General features: G+C 31.3%; 1 protein-coding gene and 1 pseudogene across 1 annotated transcript; both read right to left on the bottom strand.

Moving 5' to 3' along the window:
* Positions 1–745: 745 nt before the first annotated feature.
* Positions 746–2,277, bottom strand: LOC104790534 (zinc-finger homeodomain protein 9). Its single transcript, XM_010516307.3, has one exon. It carries the CDS (start codon positions 1,935–1,937, stop codon positions 966–968), a length of 972 nt encoding a protein of 323 aa, XP_010514609.2. The 5' UTR covers positions 1,938–2,277; the 3' UTR covers positions 746–965.
* Positions 2,278–6,894: 4,617 nt separating this feature from the next.
* On the bottom strand, positions 6,895–9,240 carry LOC147942333 (uncharacterized; annotated as a pseudogene).
* Positions 9,241–20,097: the final 10,857 nt, after the last annotated feature.

Consider the following 20,097-nt stretch of genomic DNA (forward strand, 5'->3'; position numbering starts at 1 on the left):
ATTCGTAAAGTTAATGATTAGTTCCACTTCCTAAACTAACCCTATATAGCACTTTAATAATATTAGTTAGATTACAATTATATACTAATATATACTTGTTTGTAGTTTGTACTTTAAGAATAATGAACACTTGAGCATTATATACCAAAAACGGATAGTGGGAATGTTAGGATGAGCAAAGAAATGGATTAAGGAGGAAATTTAAATGAATCTTGGGTTAATCAGACACCAAGATAACTAATCATTGGAAAATATAATATTAGAATAATTTAATATATTAAAAAAAACTGTCCCTTTTCTCAAAGAATAAAGAGAGATTTATGAAAAGGACACCTAGATCTTAGTTTGATCGCATATTAAATTAAGCGACAAAGTACTCTTCAAGATAAGAAAGCCAAAAAATATTATTAAAAATTAATTAAATTTCACTAGTTTATTTAATTTATTATGGGGAAAGTCACATTTTAGGGTTTGTTTCATTACTAAGTATGTATTGACCTGTGTGACTTTGTCGCTAATTAGGGTGAAATAGTTCATAACTTCATATAAACTTTCCATTAGTGGAAAATTATTATGAAACCTTTCGGAACGTTACATTATATTAAGCGACAAAGTACATTTAAAACAAGAAGTCAAAAAACATATTAATTTGGTAATACTAATTTTTCCTAATTAGGAGTTTATTTCATGGTTATTTAATTGAGAAAATTGACATAATAGAAAAAAAATAATAATGAAAGAAACATTTCGGAATGTAATATTATTGGTAATGAATTTATAATAAAAATAAAAATATAAAGAGCTAAAAGAGTTTTAATTAATATTAAAAAAACGTATTAACGATAATAATAGAAGTGCTTAGTTCTCTCTTACTCTCTCTATGATCTAAAAGCTAAAACAAGCTTAAGCTTCTTTCCCTTATTTAAATCTTTTCCCTGCAAAAAAACGACAAGATGTTTCCTTCTTCACGTCGAAGACGACGAAGCGTTTACGTTTCCTCCACCGTCAGCTCCGCCACTATCACTCTCAAATCTCCCACCACCACCCCCACCCCCACCGTCTTCATCGTTACCCAAACCACTTCCACCGCGAACACCATCATCCTCTCCGCCGACACCGTTACCATCCCTCTGCACGGTGGCGATGCCTCCGCCGGGGAATTTGAAGGTGTTCTTGTTATTATGCATCCAAACTTTGAGAACTCCTTTATCAACTCCGATCTCACGGCAAAACTCACGGACATCGTCCTCGTCGCGTTTCTGAATCTTCCAACCGATTCGGTCGGCGAACTCATGCATCTTCTCTTTCTGACTCGAGCTAAACTTAGTCCTGAAACGTTTCCTCGAGCCAGGCGTCGTGGTGAAGATATGATTGTTAGCTGCGGCGGCGGCGGCTGAGAAGTTCAGATCTGAGAATGGCACGGTTTTATTGTTACCGGAAAGAGCTAAAAGCATGTAAGAGGATGAGATAGGCGGCGGAGAAGATGAACTAGGACTACGAGGTAACGGAGGAGGAAGCGGAGGTGGAGGATGGTGACGGTGATGAGGCTGATACTCAATTGCGGCGGTTGTGGTAGAAGACAAAGGAAGAGACGGTGGTGGTAAGGCGGAGGAATCTTCAGGATCACGGCGATGGAAGTTACGGTGGCAACCACAAGCTGCACACTTGAGAGAAGTTGGATCGGAAGGCGTTGACGAAGGAGACGGCATGAATTCGCCGCAGCCGTCTAGCGCGTGACCACCAATCGCCGCCGCGTGGTTCTTGAGACATTCTTTGTAAGTGACGGTTACGTTGTGGTGATGGTGATGGTGGTGGTGGCGTTTGATGATTCCGTTACTAAAGGAGATTGGTTTAGCTGGTTGGATCCGGGTCGAAGTTTCGGATTCGGGTTCTGGTGATTTAGGAGTCATCATATCCATTGCTCTAACTTCAAGCATCTCTCTATATGACTTTTATGTTCGTTTCTTGAAAAAAACGAAAAAAATCAAGAAAATATTAGGGTTTATGTTAAAAGCTCCAAAAGAAGAAACGAAGAAGAAGGATAATGAAAAGGGATTAATCAACTTTTTTTTTTTATAATAAGTAAATTTTTTTTTTGGGAACACGAAGAAGAAGAAGAAGAAGAAGAAGAAGAAGAAGAAGAAGAAGATGAGTTATAAGAGATGATAGTGAATCTGGTTTATGAATGTTGCTAAGAGAGAATAAAATAATTTAATAAGGAGAGATGTAATAGAAAAATTATAATATTAATAAATGTGAATAATAAATATATTTAAAAATAAAGGACAGGGCTTGAAGATGTTTAACAAGAGAGGAGAAAGGTAGGGTTTGATGATTTTAACTATGGTTAGATGTATGGTTTAAAAGTGGAGCCTACAATTAGAGAGTGGGGAAAAAATATATATGTAGAAGTAATAAATGTCTTAAACATAAAGACAGTCCAATTATAATTAATATTCTCATGCATTGTGACACTTCTTGTTTTAAGCTTGTCTTTTCTTTTGATATTTCTTAATATTTCTTAGTTCTGCTAGGAAATTCTTTTTTTAACATTTCAATTTTTTTTTCATTCAATGTACATTATTAACATACCATTTTCAGAAATTTTTAATTTTCAGTTTTTGAATATTAAAAATATATTACAAGAACATTAATTTTTATAAAAAAATCATAATTTAAGGGAATTATTAAATTCAAATCCTTTCTATGTAAATTGTTTGTGGATATTTATTTTGTGCTACATAATTTAAGTTAGCTTAAGTCATGATTTTATTTTCTGATAGTGGAGAACATGGTTATAAATGGTGATATATATTATAAAAATATTATTTCATGTTAAGATGATGTTCAACTCTATTGTCTATTTAGTTTGCTCAAATTTTTTGGAGCAATGTCTCAATTTGAATGCGGCTGAGTATTTTAACTCATATCGCTAAGTCTTACTTTGTGAATTTCTTTACAAATAAAATGCTTTCCCATCAGTATAAACTTTTATCAATATATTATTTTGATGAAAAAAAGCAAAAGAAATTCATTGTTGATATATGTGGGTACATATATTAGTTTAGTTGTATGATTTGGGAAAAAAATTCTATGAATTAGTAAAATGAAATTTACAACTTACTTATTAGAAATAGTTTCCCAAATCAGAATTAATACAAGTAAGAAAAAAAAATCATAGAATATTTACCAAAAGCCTCAAGATAAAGTCATCAACTTAAGATTTATATAATATAATAACAAACTTGTCATTATATTTAGATATAGTTCACCTAGACTAACAATATTTTTAGTTTTCATCCAATAATACTATTGGAAATGAGCTTCTTAAGATGCTCTTTATGGAAGAAAAGTTTAGAGATTTGTTTTTTTCTTCAAAAAAAAAAAAAAAAAAAACAAAAGATGGATAAAAAGGTATCTTCACTTTTTCATGTCGAAATATAATCTAAACTAGTTTATTTGTGATACATAATTGGTAAACTATTATCATCTTTTTGTGTTAAAGCTATATTCAAGTAAAAAAAAATCAAGTACATATTTTTGGATTAAGCATTATGTATATGATTTTTGCCAAAAATATCCAAGTAATTTCGGTTCACTTACAAAAAAATTCCACAAGCCCCACACATAATATTTGCTTAAGATGAAATGAAAACAAAAACTATATCTAATATCAAGATGCAACAATAAATTTAGTTGTTATATCAATTCAAAGTAATACGAAAAAGTAATTCAACAAAGCAAAATAATTGATGACGTTGGCTCGACTGAAGGAACATAATATCATAGAGTTTAGTAAATACAATAAGTTTGGAGAAATAGAACAGTTTGTTGTATAGCTACCGTATATAGTATAAACATTTTATTAAAACTTCCTTTTTGATTGACACATTATGAAATAAGAATTTTTACCCCAGTTAAATTTTAGTTTTTGAAAATAGGTTAAAAAATTAAAAAATGACTAAACGTGATCAGATTGAGAAAAATAAAAGATAGATTACGTAAAAACTTGTAAAAGTATTCTTTATTAATCACCATTTGTTTTGAAAAAAAAACTCAGGTTTGACTCTGTGATTTATTTTATTTTATTTTTGGATAAAAAGTTACTTTACTTTGTGATTTAGTTGCAGTGGGTAAGTTAGAGAAAAAAAATAGTTATTATCCAAAGAGTTTTTAAGGGAGAAATAAAAGTTGATGCTAATCTTGATGCGGTTTTGAATGAGAAAGGTTTTCCTAAATACAGGAAGACAAGAGATGATCTGGTGGAAAGCTATGATTACATAGCAGACGATTTAATGAATTTTTTGAGACGTCCTACAGAAATATCTGGGTTAAAGGAAGAATTAGATGGCCTCAACAGAAGACTCGCTGTCTATGTACCACGAGCAGAGGAAATTTGGATACATGAGCTAGATGATTTTTAAAAAGCACTTAAGGGACTTGAGGGTTTTGACATGGGTTTACTTATTGTTCTTAATAGTAGTCTGTTACCAAAATTATGCAGGAGAAGAATCAAGAGAATGAGAAAGAGAAGGATCAAAAGAAGGAGAATGAGAAGGATGAAGAGAATGAGAATGAGAAGGATGAAGAGAATGAAAAGCATCAAGAGGAAATGGAGGAAGAAGTGGAAATTGAGGAACAAGAGAAGATTAAGGATCAAGAGAAGAAGAAGGTGAACACGAAGAAGAAGGGTAAAGAAAAGAATGACAATGTCACTTTAATAGAAACTGGGAAGAAACGAAGAAGGGCACCATCCAATCTGCTCAAGACACCATACACAGGAGGTGGGAAGCAACAGCGAAAGTAGGATTGTGTGTATTTCGAAAGTTGGATTTTCTTTGAAATAGTCTTCGAATATTATTAGTTGGTATTTTGGTGTTATTTAGGTACAACTATTTTTTTAAGTACAACTATGTGTAATTTTGTGTTTAGACAACTAGTATAATTTGGTACAACTACAATATTAGTACTACACCAAGCATAATTGTTATAGATGCTCATGAAAGAAAGCTTAAACAACATGGTCTTACATAGTCCTCATGAAAGCTTAAACAACAAAGTCTTACATAGTGCTCATGAAAGCTTAAACAACAAAGTCTTAAGTCTTAGAAAGCTTAAACAACATAGTCTTAGATAGTTATACAACAAAGTCTTAGAAAGTTAGACGCACACAATTACCACTTAGCAAGTAACTCCTTTAGCTTATGAATCTCAGATTCTTTCTTGGCTAAGCGCTCTTTCAGATCACCAACCTCAATACGCATAACACGGAGATGCTCACGAAATGACTCCATCGCATCACCACCTCCAAAACGGTACAAGCGTACAATAAGGTCATTCTCCTCCTTAACATGTGCCATGTCAATACGCATAACACACATTGACTCAGAAAGTGCCTCCAAAGTAGGAGTCTGCTTAATTTGCTTACTATGCTCCTCTTTAAGGGAATCAAGTTCAAGACGCATACGACTCAATGATTGACGAATGGAATCCATTCCAGGATGATTAACACCACACTGGGTCCTAATTTCGTGCCACAACCTAAGAAACTCTTCATCAATAGCATCATCCCACCACTTAGATAAGTGTTCTCCACCAACCTATACTCAATTTTTTTCAAAAACGGAACACAAAATTACTAAGAAAGCTCCATTACTAAAGTAAAGTGAGCCGCATACAATTGCAATACAAAACAGCATTACCTCACTCTTTGGGCACTTGTAGTATTTTCTGCCTTGATTCTCCCCATTAGCACACACTTCTCGTTTCATCTGTTCGCCACAGAAATATATGGTTGGAACTCCATAATTACCGTCCGCTTTTGCACCGCCACTATCGAAGCTTGCTTCAGTTTCGGAACTCTCAGTGTAGCTGATTGACATGGTTAATTATCGAAACCTGAAATCGCCGACGCTTCTTTGTTAATTCGTTAATTATCGAAACCCTAGATCTACTTTTGAAATTTATAAGAAATTAAGAAAATGAATTGTGAAATAGGAGAGCGGAATAAGTATATTTTTGAGATAATATTAAAATACAGATATCTTTATTCATAGTTGTACTTAAGTGTCCAGTTGTTCCTGCACTAACATAGTTGGACTTTAAAAGATTTTCGTGTTTTTATAGTTGACCTTTACTTAACCTTTAGGATTAAAGTTGGCCACATTTTGTTTCATGATAATTCATCAGCTAAGAGGTTATTGTTGAAAATTTTTAACGATATCATAATTTTCCCGTATTTTGTTGTAAAATGATATGAGAAGAACAAAAGAGTCCCATATACTTTGAAGAGGGGTTCATATGAAGCTTCATATGAAACAATAGCTTGTATTAAGAAAAAATAAAAATAAAATTCACTATATTTTTTTCATGTTATGGACTTCTTCTTACCTCTAATTTATCTTAATTTCAGCAATACATAATTGAGATAAACATCAAATAAATTCCTGTTGAACCTATTAGTTGTTCCTGTTGAACCTACAAGTTGATCCAGTTGAACCTTATTATACACTAAACCCATTAATAAGTGTTATTCTTAGTTGTCTCTAGATGAACCTGGTTTTCTGAATTACCAACACAACACACATACATAAAATGAAGAACTTAGTTTGTCAAAAGTTACAATTGGTTCTACGATAAACAACACAAAACAGAGCATTCCACAAAACACAGATACATAAAACAAATTGCTTAGGTGTCCTCAGTTTGTTCAGCAGGATTTGGAGGCTGCAAAAACTTTTCCAAGTTTATGCCAGGTTTAAACTTCATTTGCCTCCTCCTCTTACGACGACGTTCCGCAATAGAACGGAACCTCTTTTCTTGTGTTCTTCCACCACCAGTTTTAGTGTACTATGGCGGTTTAGCCATTAATTATCGAATTGCAGCAGGAACAGTTCAGTCAGACTCATGGGGCACAACATAAATTGTTCTGTAATATGCCAATGCCCACGTCTCAATCAAGTAATATATTGAGCAGAGATCATGCATTTCGATATGCACTCTTCTTACTTCTCTCCTCATGAGATTTCTGAGCGCGGCTATGGCATGGACACATGGGTACTTGTTGATATCAAAACATCTGCAAGAACAACTTTTCATTTTCAAGTCCACCAAATAAGTCTTCCCATCCAGACCTATGACGATGTACTCAAGGTGGTAGCTGTTTAACTCAGTCATTGTTAAACGTACTGCAATTTCACAACGGTCATGCAATTCATTCTCCACAACCGGCACCAGTTTCCTTGTGTTTGATGCACCAGCATAGTCTTTCCTATGTTTGTTGAACCATTCAGAAAATTTCTCAATAGTAGCACCAATCATAGGCAACAAATGGAACTTCCTTACATCAACAAACACACTGTTCATTGATTCGGCTGCGTTGCTTGTGTCAATGTTGTACTTATCTCCTTCAAAATGGCATCTTGCCCATTAATCCAACCCAATCTTTTCATCTAAAAAATTAGCGGCATTAGGAAATCTCCTTCTTAAATCCATAAAATCTCTATCGAAATCATTCTTAGTATAAATATGAGCGCACTCCTTGAATTTATCTGAAGCTATATCCTTGTCGGTCTTGATATATTCTCTGAGGTTTTTACTTAAATGATATATACAGTGAGCATGCCTTGCACTTGGATACACCTCTGAGACAACATATATTATGCTTTTATGCTTGTCACTTATAAAAAACTAATTCAGGATCATCTTGTACGACGGTTTTCAGCTTGTTGAAAAACCATGGCCAACTAACATGATTCTCAGTATCAATCACACCAAACGCAATGGGGTAATGGTGATGATTAGGATCCTGAGCTGTTGCGAAAACCAACATACCACCATACATAGTCTTCAGATGTGTTGCATCAACAACTATTACCTTTCTCATTGCCCTAAACCCTTCAATGCTAGCCCCTAAAGCAATGAATAAGAATTTGAACCTTTTTTCTTCGTCCAACTCGACACTTGTTATTGTCCGAGGATTCACCATTCATAACATGTGTAGATAAGATTCCAAATTCGTGTAGCTTGTTTCAGGACTCCCTCGCACATCTTTAACATGTTGTTTTTTCCCTCTCAAGGCGGTGGAGTAGGAACAATGCAAACCCAGTCTACCTCGAACTATACTCATGATGTTTTTAGGAGTCGGGGTATCAAATATACCTGGATAATCTTCATGAAAAACAGATGCTACTAGTCGTGGTGTGCCTTTTTGTTTGATATAGCTTGTACTGTCTTCAGACCGAGAGCATGTGTGCATGTTTTTATGTACTCTAACACTCCAAAAATCAGAATCCTTAATTTTTCCAGCTCGCAAATACCATTCACAACCTTCTGAAGCTTGACTACATTCCACCATAAGTCGCGTCGTGTCAGACGCAACTGTCTTCACACCATAACAGTGCTTATTTGCAGCTTTGTTAAGCACATCCCATACTGCCTCTTTAGAAGAAAATTCCTGAAATATTTCAAGACCTGTACCATCTTCCCATTCTTTAAACATATGACTTACTTCTACATGACGTGGAGGCTCATCATATTCAAGCCTACCACCCTCAACGACATCCACATTACCTATCGGGTTATCCACACCCACTACATTCTCAGAATTTCCAATAACAACATTTTCAACAATCTCCATTCTATCAGCATTCTCCATTCTCTCAGTGTTCTCCATTCTATCAGCATTCTCCATTCTCTCAGTGTTCTCCATTCTATCAGTGTTCTCCATTCTCTCAGCATTCTCCATCGGATGTTCAATATCCGGTTCTTCAACTATAGACTCTACAATAACCGGCTCTTGTTGTGATGTTTCCCCCTCTCTAAAAATAGTAATGATTCCTGCATTACACTGTTGATCATCAACACTATCATAATTTATGCCAACAGAACTTCCCCGCTCCGCTCTTGACAGTTGCTCGACACCATTTACCAACTCCACATGCAATACTGGTTTAAGTCCATCTGTGTCCAATGACGTTAAAAATACTATACATCATCGTCATCTTCAATATTTGACTCTCTTCGAGCTTTAGATTGACGGTAACTCAATTTCAGCTTTCCTACGGCTTCATTTATTGCGCTCTTCTTCCGTATCTTATCTACTAACACAGAATATGTCATCTTCTCCAAAGATGTTGTCTTAAACAATATAGCATATAGTGGATTCTTGGAAATCCACTCATGCTCTGAATAGTATATGCCAATGTCATAATGTACACTTGTGTGGTTATTCTTCTTCATCGCCTCCTCGAAATATAACCACATAAACAACAATTACAAATCCAAAGTTGTACTGGTTATACCATTTGTCCTTCAATCTTACATTTGTACCAGTATTTCCAGTTATCCTATAATTTGCCGCTCTACTAAAATTGGTCTACTTAGATCTGAGATTCTCTTGATTCAACACGATTCAGACACTACATAACAATGCAATTACCTAATCATCTCTTAAAACCGAATCTATCAATCCAATGTACATACCCAAACAACAAATGCCAAGATCTAATGAGCCCCCAAATTTTATAAATGTACAAAACCAATTACTTACATGAATTAAACGCCACAGACGAGAAGTGGAGATAAGAAGGACGTGGCGGTTATTGCGTCAAAGGCAGCCGTAGAGCAAGAGTAATGGAATGAGATAGCTGCACCGAATCGTGAGCTTCCGTTTTAAAATAGCTTTTCCGTCGACCAAAGGAGCACCAGAAGCGACTGTTTTTTTTTCATTTCGTTAAATTAAATTAATTTAACAATTATTTCAGTAAGAGTAACATGGGAATATTACGTTTTGGGTGGTATGCAGACTCTCAAGTGGTATGCAAGATTAAAATTTCCCGATAAGTGGCATTACAGCAATAAATTCTCCATCAAACTATATTAAACCATTTATATATTTTTTTTGTCACAAATAAATTAAACGACTATGTATGCACTTATGTGCGTTTTGAATTCTGTACTTCAAATATTTTGGTATATGGTAGATATACGTATTCGGTGCTTAAAATATATTTATTGTATATTGACATGGTGCCTGCACGAGAATGAGATGTATGTCATTGTTGGGGTCTAGGGGACTACGTATTCTTTATTGTTTATCTTCTGTCTGAAGAATTATAGCACCACATAATGAATCACTTTCTTCTAGTAGGACTCGAATCCGGAAATGTGATCATGTTCTCCTCGTCCCCAAAAACTCTCCAAGGTGGATCAGTAAAACTATGAACATCAATTACTATTTTCTACATATTTAAAGCGTAAAATAATATATGGCAAAGATAATATATAATCATACTCAAAACATTTTTTGAAAGGAAACATTTACCCGATAATTCATTTCCAACTCTAAAATGGACTTATAAATAGTACTCTTATTTTAAATCACTTTATTTTAGGGTCTCTTAATTTTTTTAGCTATAAATTAATCTCTCAAATTTTATATTTTCATTTTAGTAATATTGGTAGAAACATATTATTGTAGGAAGTAAAAATACATATGAAATGTTAATGATAATTTTTGGTGATAAAATAGTTTTGGAGTTTTGATCCATAATTAATTTATTTAAATACTTAAATCATGCTTCTCCATAAAAAAATTGAGTTTTGGGACCAGAAACTCAAAGTTCCCCATATGTAAGTATTTGCCAAACAAGTGAGTTATCGATGTGACGATATTGGAATAAAATTAGTTGAATTGGTTTTGATTATTGGTTAGTATTTTTTTTTTGTATTTATATTGGTCAATCTTGACGTTTTTTTTTTTACAACAATCTTAACGTTTCCTTTTTTGGATAACATTGGATGACCCGGTTTATCTTTTAATGACTTAAGATTAGAGCATGACTTAACGACAACCAACTTAAACCAATCAACTGTCCAATAGAAAAAGTTTGGTCCGACGGATTGTCAACTGGACCCTGTCACCAGACCATAAGAGCATCACCAGCGGAAAACAGATTCACCATTGCTCAAAAAAATATATATATATTTTAATATATAACTAATAAGAAACTGACATATGTATAAAAAGTCTAAAAAATGAATCTACATTGAGTAACTTCAGTAACGGTTTTCTCACTTTCTCTCTCCTTTTTGTATTTTTTTATTAGTTTTAATAAAAAAATTTGGGGAAGCAACGACCAGTAAACATGGTCTTAATAATTATTCTATTTCTTTTGCAAAAGCCAAACACCAAAACCATCCAGCAACACAAACAGTTTCTAACCTACATGTGTATGTGTGTGTGTTTTTTTTTCTAACAGAAATCGAATTTAGAGAAACGTTTTTACGCCTTGCTCCATGTCCCTAAAATTCGAAAAAGCTGGTGATAACAATTAACAAGCAAAACTTGTGCATCCATGTTTACTATATACATAACTAGAAGTCATCCCGTGTTACACACGGATTTAACTTACATTGTTGTTCAATTTCAAGAATTTAGAGATTATTAGTTTTTATTTGTTTACTCAGTAATAGTTATTTTTGTGATTTTAAAAATATACTGATCAGATTAATTTTTTTGGGTTCATTTGTTTGATGCTATGTGAGTTTTCATTTTATATAGTATTAGAGTATTTCAACACATGGAGATACTTTTGATTACATAGTAGAGTGTTTATGGTTTTTTCCCCTCTAGCTTTTTCATACATATTAGAGCATGTGTATTGGTGAGAAACTCATTTCTCATGATATAATATTATTTTTTTAATGTCGAGAAATTTTGGAACATCTTTCTAATATGAAAATTTGTTAGAATTATCATTTTTGAGATACCTTTTTCAAAAATAATCTTTCGAATATTTTCATTTTTGCCATCTTTTACACAAATTACAGTATGTTAAATTAATTTGAAGAATTTTTTTTAAGTTCTGGGTTCTCTATTTTACGTTTATGATATATTTTTTATGGGTAGGGTTTGGTATTTGGAGTTTAAAATTTAGAATTTAGTCATTTTATACATAGAAAATGAGTATTTTTGAAAATGAACAACATCAAAAGGTATTATTGAAAAGTGACATAGGAAAAGAGGTATTTTTAATAATGCGGTATTTGATACTAAGATTCCTAAAATATATGATACCTATGTACAATCAGCATATACTACTCACTATAGAAGTCAAATTAATCAGATATAGTATAGAAATTTGCAACTCATATCGTACCATGAGATAAAAAGACATTACAAGTTTAACAACTTAGTTTTTTAAGCATATGATAGTAACATACAATATTCCTTTTTATAATAGTTTAAAATACGTTTTTTTCTTAAAAGATGAAGAATAATAAGAAACTAAATTTACAATGGAAAGACTCATATATATCGTCCAATAAGAAGAAGTTGCTTTACCACATGAATGCCCAAAAGGGAAAAAATAGAGATTCTAAAATATAAGAAAGGAACAAAACCTAACATGTTCAACTTATTAAATCGTGATAGTTCCTTTTTTCATGATGTAGTAATATTAATACAACCAACAAACATGACAACCTGAAGTAAAAATTAAAAATGGTTCAAGGCCCAACCCAAAGACCAAGCAAGTGAAGCCAAAGATTATTGCATCAATTTTTCTGGGGCATATTTTAGACCATGAGATAAAAAGACATTACAAACTTAACAACATAGTTTTTTAAGCATATGATAGTAACATACAATATTCCATTTTTATAATAGTTTAAAATACGTTTTTTTTTCTTAAAAGATGAAGAATAATAAGAAACTAAATTTACAATGGAAAGACTCATATGCATCGTCCAATAAGAAAAAGTTGCTTTACCACATAAATGCCCAAAAGGGAAAAAAAATAGAGATTCTAAAATATAAGAAAGGAACAAAACCTAACATGTTCAACTTATTAAATCATGATAGTTCATTTTTTTTATGATGTAGTAATATTAACACAACCAACAAACACGACAACCTAAAGTAAAAATAAAACATGGTTCAAGGCCCGACCCAAAGGCCAAGCAAGTGAAGCAAAGGATTAGGGCATAAATTTGTTTGGGGCATATTTTAGACCAAAAATTTTAGGTTTTTTATGTCGGGGAAAAAATTATAAGTTCAGTTATTATTAGATTTTTTTATAAGTTTGAAAAAACTTAGAGGTTTTATATAAGAAAACAGTATATTAATCATGTAGATATATCCAATTTACGGATGAAATTTTATTAGGTTTATGTAAAAACTTATTTCATCTTTTGAATTGCTGGTGAATGAGCATTAGATTAATGTTAATTAAACTTGTTGTTACTGATATTTAAAGTAAACTTCAATTTCGGAAAACAAATATGTAAGTCTAATAAAAAAGTTCCATATTCGAGAAGTTCTAAAACAATAATGAGTTATTAGGCAATATGATATTTATTTTCTTATAAATGTTTAAATGAACATAAAAACAAAGAAAAAACGAAGAAAAATGTGAACAAACAAAACGAACTACAATATGGAATAATTTTTTATATTACTATTTTTATAATTTTATTTACAAAGGGTTTTAAAAAAACATTGCATATGACATTCAAAATTGCCGGACCGGTTTATGGAGAGTAGGAAAGACATACATAAACACTCTAATGAATAAATAAATTTGTCAAACATTTTCACATAATTTTTTTCTTCGTAGCATTAATGCGAACAACAAACATGATAACATAGAAAAAAAGAAATGTTGAAATTTTTTTTATGAACCAGTAGTTACTTAGGTGTAAAGTACAAATGAATTTAGTTAATTAAATCTAAATAATAAAATAAGACAGATATTAGATAAATAACATGTCAAGGTGTCACTTTCTCGTATTATACAAGATTTTGTGAAATCACTTCGCAATTTGGGAGAATTTGATAATGCAAGTCGTGAGTTTCGTCGTTAACAAATAATAAATAAAATCATCACCGAATTGACCCGGAACAAATTAGTGATATAAGGTTTTGACAAGTTGTAGTGGCGGGCGCAATGGACCGCATTCATATATTACTAGCTATTTTAACCCATTCTCAAGGGCACATATACCATTTGTGTACACAAGGACCACCTTTCGTGATTCTTTCCTCTTTTTCATCGTCCACCCTCACAAATGTGATCTTCACATACATAAAAGTGCGCGAGAATTATTTTCATATATAATAGGAAATACAAAGAAGAGCGAAACGATAGATATAATAATATTTATGTAATGTGTTTACCATAATACGATATGTACCCTACCACCATATAATTCAGAAATGTATGTCACACTCATAGCCAAATAAAAACATGAATAATCGGGTGCTTGAGCCTTGAGGCTACAATTTCGGAATTGTCTTGGTGGTGTGATGACTATCATTTAAAACTTCGTTCTACTTAATTAGTCCCTTCGAATTTCAATTCGATTTTTCTTACCTTTTTACCTTTTTTTTTTGGGAATCAAATTCTTACTTTTTACTTGTCCTACAATCTTTTACTATATTTCACTTATTAGGTCAGAATACAGTAATTATAGTTTCAGGTTAAAGACAATCAAATAGATTGATCCCGTGTTTTTCTTCGTATGTTTTAGCAAGTTCATCGTAAATTGTCTATCCTAAAATACATAAATCCATAATAGTAATTTTGATTACCATTTCTACGCATAGTTGTAATTTATAAACACGAGTTTTTTTTGTGGGGATTTAACAACGACCAACACGATATATTCACGTCTTATTGTCCGAACATTTTTGCTTTACTTAACGACACCAGTTCAGTTCGTAACGACGCAACTCCACGAAACCGTACTTTGGTTTCCTCAATATTTCTTGTTATCTGACTCATATGCCCTCGCGAGTCAGCAATATTTACGATCAACTCCACGAGCCGTGTTGTTAGACTTTAACCTTCTGTGCGGTTCTTGTCACTAATCCACCAGACACGACCAAAACTGTTCTAAATTAAATAACAATAATTCAAAAACTGATGATTATCAATGACGATAAATATGGTCTTCTTAAGTTTATAAAAGAACTTGTCAACAAAACTACGTAATCATAATTAACACGCTAAAGATTTGAAAAGTGACACGTATATGAAAACTTCGCGTGTCACCCCAAGGCATCACCCTTATACTTTTAAGCTCGCCACGTAAATTAAAACGTTCTTGGGAGAATCATATTATTCAAAGTCAAAACCCAAAAGCTTTCTACTAATTTTTCCGAAATATTTTCATAAATCACAATAATGGTTTATGATCTTTATTTCCCGGGGGAAAGTATAACTCAAAACCTGGTTGATAAGCAAACAATTAATGCTATTACAGCTCACAAGTTGACCGAGTGATATTGGAGTATTAATTATCAGCCAAAAGAAATTGGTTTAGTTTAAAATTTGGAAAAAGATGATAAAGACTGAACATAAAAACGAGGATCTTCTTTTATTTTTTCTTGGGCATAGAGAATCATGAATTGCATGGTTGGTCCATAATAAAGATAAAGTTTTGTTGGCTTTTTATTTTGCTTGCAAGCATAAGCATGTGGTCCTAAGACCTAAAAATGGGATTAAAATGACAATGTAAACCCTAACTAGCTTACTGTAAACGTGTCAAAGACAACATTTTTTACTTTGTTTGTATCCTTATTCCTTACGTTAACTTATGTTATTTTTTTGCGTAAATTTCGTTCTTATCTAAATATATACTTATTTAATAAAGTCATATGGATAAATATCATGTTTGTGTTCATTAAGTATTAACAACTCAATTTACGAAAGTGAGCAAATTGGCACAAAACAAAACCCTTTTCTACGGTTCTTCAGTTCAGCGCGAAAGTAAACAGAGGATATTAAATACAAAGAATTTATAGATTGGATGTAATAGTTTTTTTACAGCATTGATTTATATGGTCTATGACTTCTTTCCAAAGTCATTGATTATCTAACACAGGAGTGCAGCAAAATGTTTTTTCTTTCTTTTATCTATCGGAATTTAGATTTCAAAAGTTTTAATGTCCAGAAAATAAAATAATTTTATGGGTTGTTACTTACAAGTGTTAAGTTTGACAAATAAAAAAAAAGCAAAAAAAAACAAAAACTTACAAGTGTTAAGAGACTTTTTTTTTTCATTTATTATTATTTTTTTTTGTACAGTCAAAATATGTAGCACATTAGCATAATGTATGTAAGTATATATGTAACATTGAAAACATGAATAAAACTCTATCGATCGACCCGATCGCTTTCATATATACCCGATCATAGTTCTCACATACACATTACTTTATAAGATGGTCATTCCCGTGTTTACTGAATCAAATTCACCAGTAACTCTTAACCGCTCATCCAAGATCATAAAATAATCTGTAACACCTATTCATGATTAAGAGTATCCATAAGGTACTCTTTTGGCAAAACTTTCATCAAAATCAAAATGGACACTTAACTTCAAACAAAAGAAAACAATCCTATAAAAACAATTGATATGGACCACAGAGAATACTATTTTCAGATTTGAGAAATTATTGACATAGATGAGAGATCAGTACAACGTTTAGTGGGATCAGATGTGGCCCCTTTTATAGAACAAGTATCAATGACCCAAGAATTGGACTACAAAATCTTCAGTGGGTCCAATTTTTGTTTTTCACCACACCACCAATGTCATACTTCTACTGTTACCACTTATATAATACTCATATAGCTTGGTGGCATACTAATCTTTTCAGAAAATGTATTTGCAAATGCACATATATATAAAATGTAGATTAATTAGAATATGATTTTCTATAATTATGGAGAAAATTAACCACCAATGCCCATTTATTTATCTTGTGTGTCAAATGGCTTTTTATCCTCTAGTCACATCAAAAGGAATTTCAGAATATAATGCACACCAAAGTATCGTACAATTTCAAACTTTCATTCTTTCGAATTGAGCTTTGTGTGAAAACATGAGGTGGGTTTTCAAATCGGTAAAGAGAAGAAAAAAAAGAATGGAATATTGTAAGAGAGCTAGCCACTATTCTTTTTGTGTCATGAGCATATTTAGGGGCCAAAATTAATATATTTAAGTTAAAATTGGGCAAATATTGAAATATAGTAAAGTTAAGGGCTGGGATCTGATGAGTTGTTGGAAGAACACATGCATGAGTTGTTTGGGCTTTAAAATCACTTCAAATAATTGTCTGTTTTGTCGGGCACAATGTGTCCTATGTTAGGTGTAATCGAAACCCCTTCCATAAACAGCTTGAGTAAACACTTATGATTTAATCCCTACAATTCTTCATTGCAGGTATTTCAATACATATATAAAACCATTCACTTAGGATATATAAATTCTTAAACAATTCTTGGGTTCACCCAACCCACTCTTATTCACCTTTTTAAATTAAGGAAAAAATCTTAATTAAGGAAATAAATTATATAGATCAATCAATTTTAAAATTATTAATTTAAATATTATATAACAATTTTTAATTATTACATCTAAACCCTAACTATTTTTTATAAACCCAACCTGACATATAATTTTGTTTAATTGTAAAATCTAAACCCTAACAACTCTTTTATAAACCCAAACCGACATATAGTTTTGTTTAATTATAAAATCTACACCCTAAACATTCTTCTATAAACCCAAACCGACATATAATTTTGTTTAATTGTAAAATCCAAATTCTTAAGCACTCTTTTGTAAACCCAAATCGACATATAATTTCATTTAATTGTAAAATCTTAACTCTAACCACTCTTTTATAAACCCAAACAGACATATAATTTTGTTTAATTATAAAATCTAAATCCTAATCATTCTTTATAAACCCAAACCGATAGAAAAATTTTAAAATTACAAATTTAAACTATAATTATCTTTTATAACCCAAACCGACATAATTTCCTTAATAAAAGATCTACATAATTTGTTTCCTTAATTTGTATTGTCTTTTATTTTAATTTTGATTTTATTTTTTTAATATGATATGACATGGCATATTGTTGTATTCTGATTGGTTAATTAAGATGGGGTGAATGAGAGTTGTTCACTCCTAGGGGTGAACCCAAGAATTTTTCATATTTTATATTCGATTTTGATCTAAAAAAAAACTATAAGCGAAACTTCATCTACTTTTTCTTAATATAAAAGAATTTAGACAATACACATTAAGGAAACAAATTATGTAGATCTTTTATTAATGAAATTATGTCGGTTTGGGTTATAAAAGAGGATTATAGTTTAAATTTGTAATTTTAAAATTTTTACATCGGTTTGGGATTATAAAGAATAGTTAGGATTTAGATTTTATAATTAAACAAAATTATATGTCTGTTTGGGTTTACAAAAGAGTGTTTAAGGTTTAGATTTTACAATTAAACGAAATTATATGTCGGTTTGGGTTTATAAAAGAATTTTTTGGGTTCAGATTTCACAATTAAACAAAATTATATGTCAGTTTGAGTTTATAAAAAAGTGGTTAGGGTTTAGATTTTATAATTAAACAAAATTATATGTCGGTTTGAGTTTATAAAAAATGGTTAGGGTTTAGATGTAATAATTAAAAACTGTAATATAATATTTATATTAAAAGAAATTCCTTTAACTAATTTTTTTTTCCAAAATTACCACAAACAAAAAAAATTATTTTTAAAGATGTAAATTTTTTTTTTAGGTTTGGGTTGACACATTTAGTTTTAGGGTATAGTTTTTAGGGGTAGGGTTTAGTATTTAGAATTTAGGGATTAGTTTTTAGTATTAGAATTTTAATTCAATTATGTGGTAGTTTTGGAAAAAAACTAAATTGTGGTATTTTTGAAATAAAAACCAATTTTTGTGGTCTTTTGACAATTGTCCTTAAATTAATAATTTTAAAATTGATTGATCTACATAATTTATTTCCTTAATTAAGATTTGTTTCATTAATTTAAAGGGGTGAATAAAAGTGGTTAACCCCTAGAGATGAACCCAAGAATTGTCTTAAAATATTATTGATCCTTTCTATCCAACACTTTTCAGTCTTTTTTAAAATAAATAAATAATAGTATTGTCTATATACGTAGAAGCCTGCGATTACAAATGTGAAGTAGTTTGAGAGTGAATAACTGAATATAGTCCACAAGAATAATTCAATATGTCATTCATTTTTAAGTAATAGTTTAGGACACTTAAAAATCGTAATGGGTCCAAAATATTTGAGAGAGTAGATCTAAGCATATATCAATAAGTCAGATTGTCCATGATGTGTGTCTAAAAAAAATATTAGAGATCTCACTTTATGTGATATTAGTATACTCATAATACTGTCTTCATTTTCTTAAAAAATCTCAGTTAAAAAACCTAAGTAAATGTTGATGTATTCTATAAAAATCCGACTTATCTAAAATTCTAAACGTATATGATTTTTTTTTTTTTTTCTGAATGCAACCCTCTTATTACAAAATGATAAAAGTCAAATATATTAGAGTAATACCCTAAAATAGCACTAAAACAAGTTTTATGGACAATTATAGCACACATTCCATAAATTTCCAAAAATAACATTATTTAACACATTAAAATATTTAAAATTAATTTTTAGAATTTTTTTTTTTAGGTTTGGGTTCTCAATTTCATATTTAGGTTATAGTTTTGAGAAGTAGGGTTTAGTATTTTGAATTTTGAATTTAATTTTGAAATATATTTCTATTTTTAGAATTTTAGAGATGTTGTGCTACATTTGAAAAAAAAACTTATTTTGGTGTTATTTTTGAGAATCTCCCAATATATTATTGTTTACTTGTTTTCTATGTTGGGTTTAATTCGGAAATTTTCACGAAATTTTTCCACATCCATACATTTTCGAATCTATTTAAACAGAACTTTTTATGAAGACATGAAAATAGTTACGTTTCATGTCTAGGCATGACCACGGTTACAGTTATCACTGTTACGGTTAATTAACCACCGGTTACGGTTAAAAATTTTGTTTAAACTTAACCATAACCGTTTAATAAACAGTTAAACGGTTACGGGGAACTACTTGGGAACTACTTGGGAAGTCATTTCTTTACTTAACGAACTAACCACTCAAATACGGTTCCGGTTGAAGCGGTTACGGTTACGGTTATATACGGTTACGGTTATTTGATAAAATATGATACGGTTGATATTATTTGATGATAT

The sequence above is a fragment of the Camelina sativa genome, chromosome 6 (genome assembly GCF_030686135.1).
Source record: "Camelina sativa cultivar CO46 ecotype springtype chromosome 6, ASM3068613v1".
NCBI classification, from domain to species: Eukaryota; Viridiplantae; Streptophyta; class Magnoliopsida; order Brassicales; family Brassicaceae; genus Camelina; species Camelina sativa.

What these genes read in the sequence shown, in the direction of transcription:
- LOC104790534 (XM_010516307.3), bottom strand. Translation starts at nt 1,937, where the DNA reads ATGCTTGAAGTTAGAGCAATGGATATGATGACTCCTAAATCACCAGAA.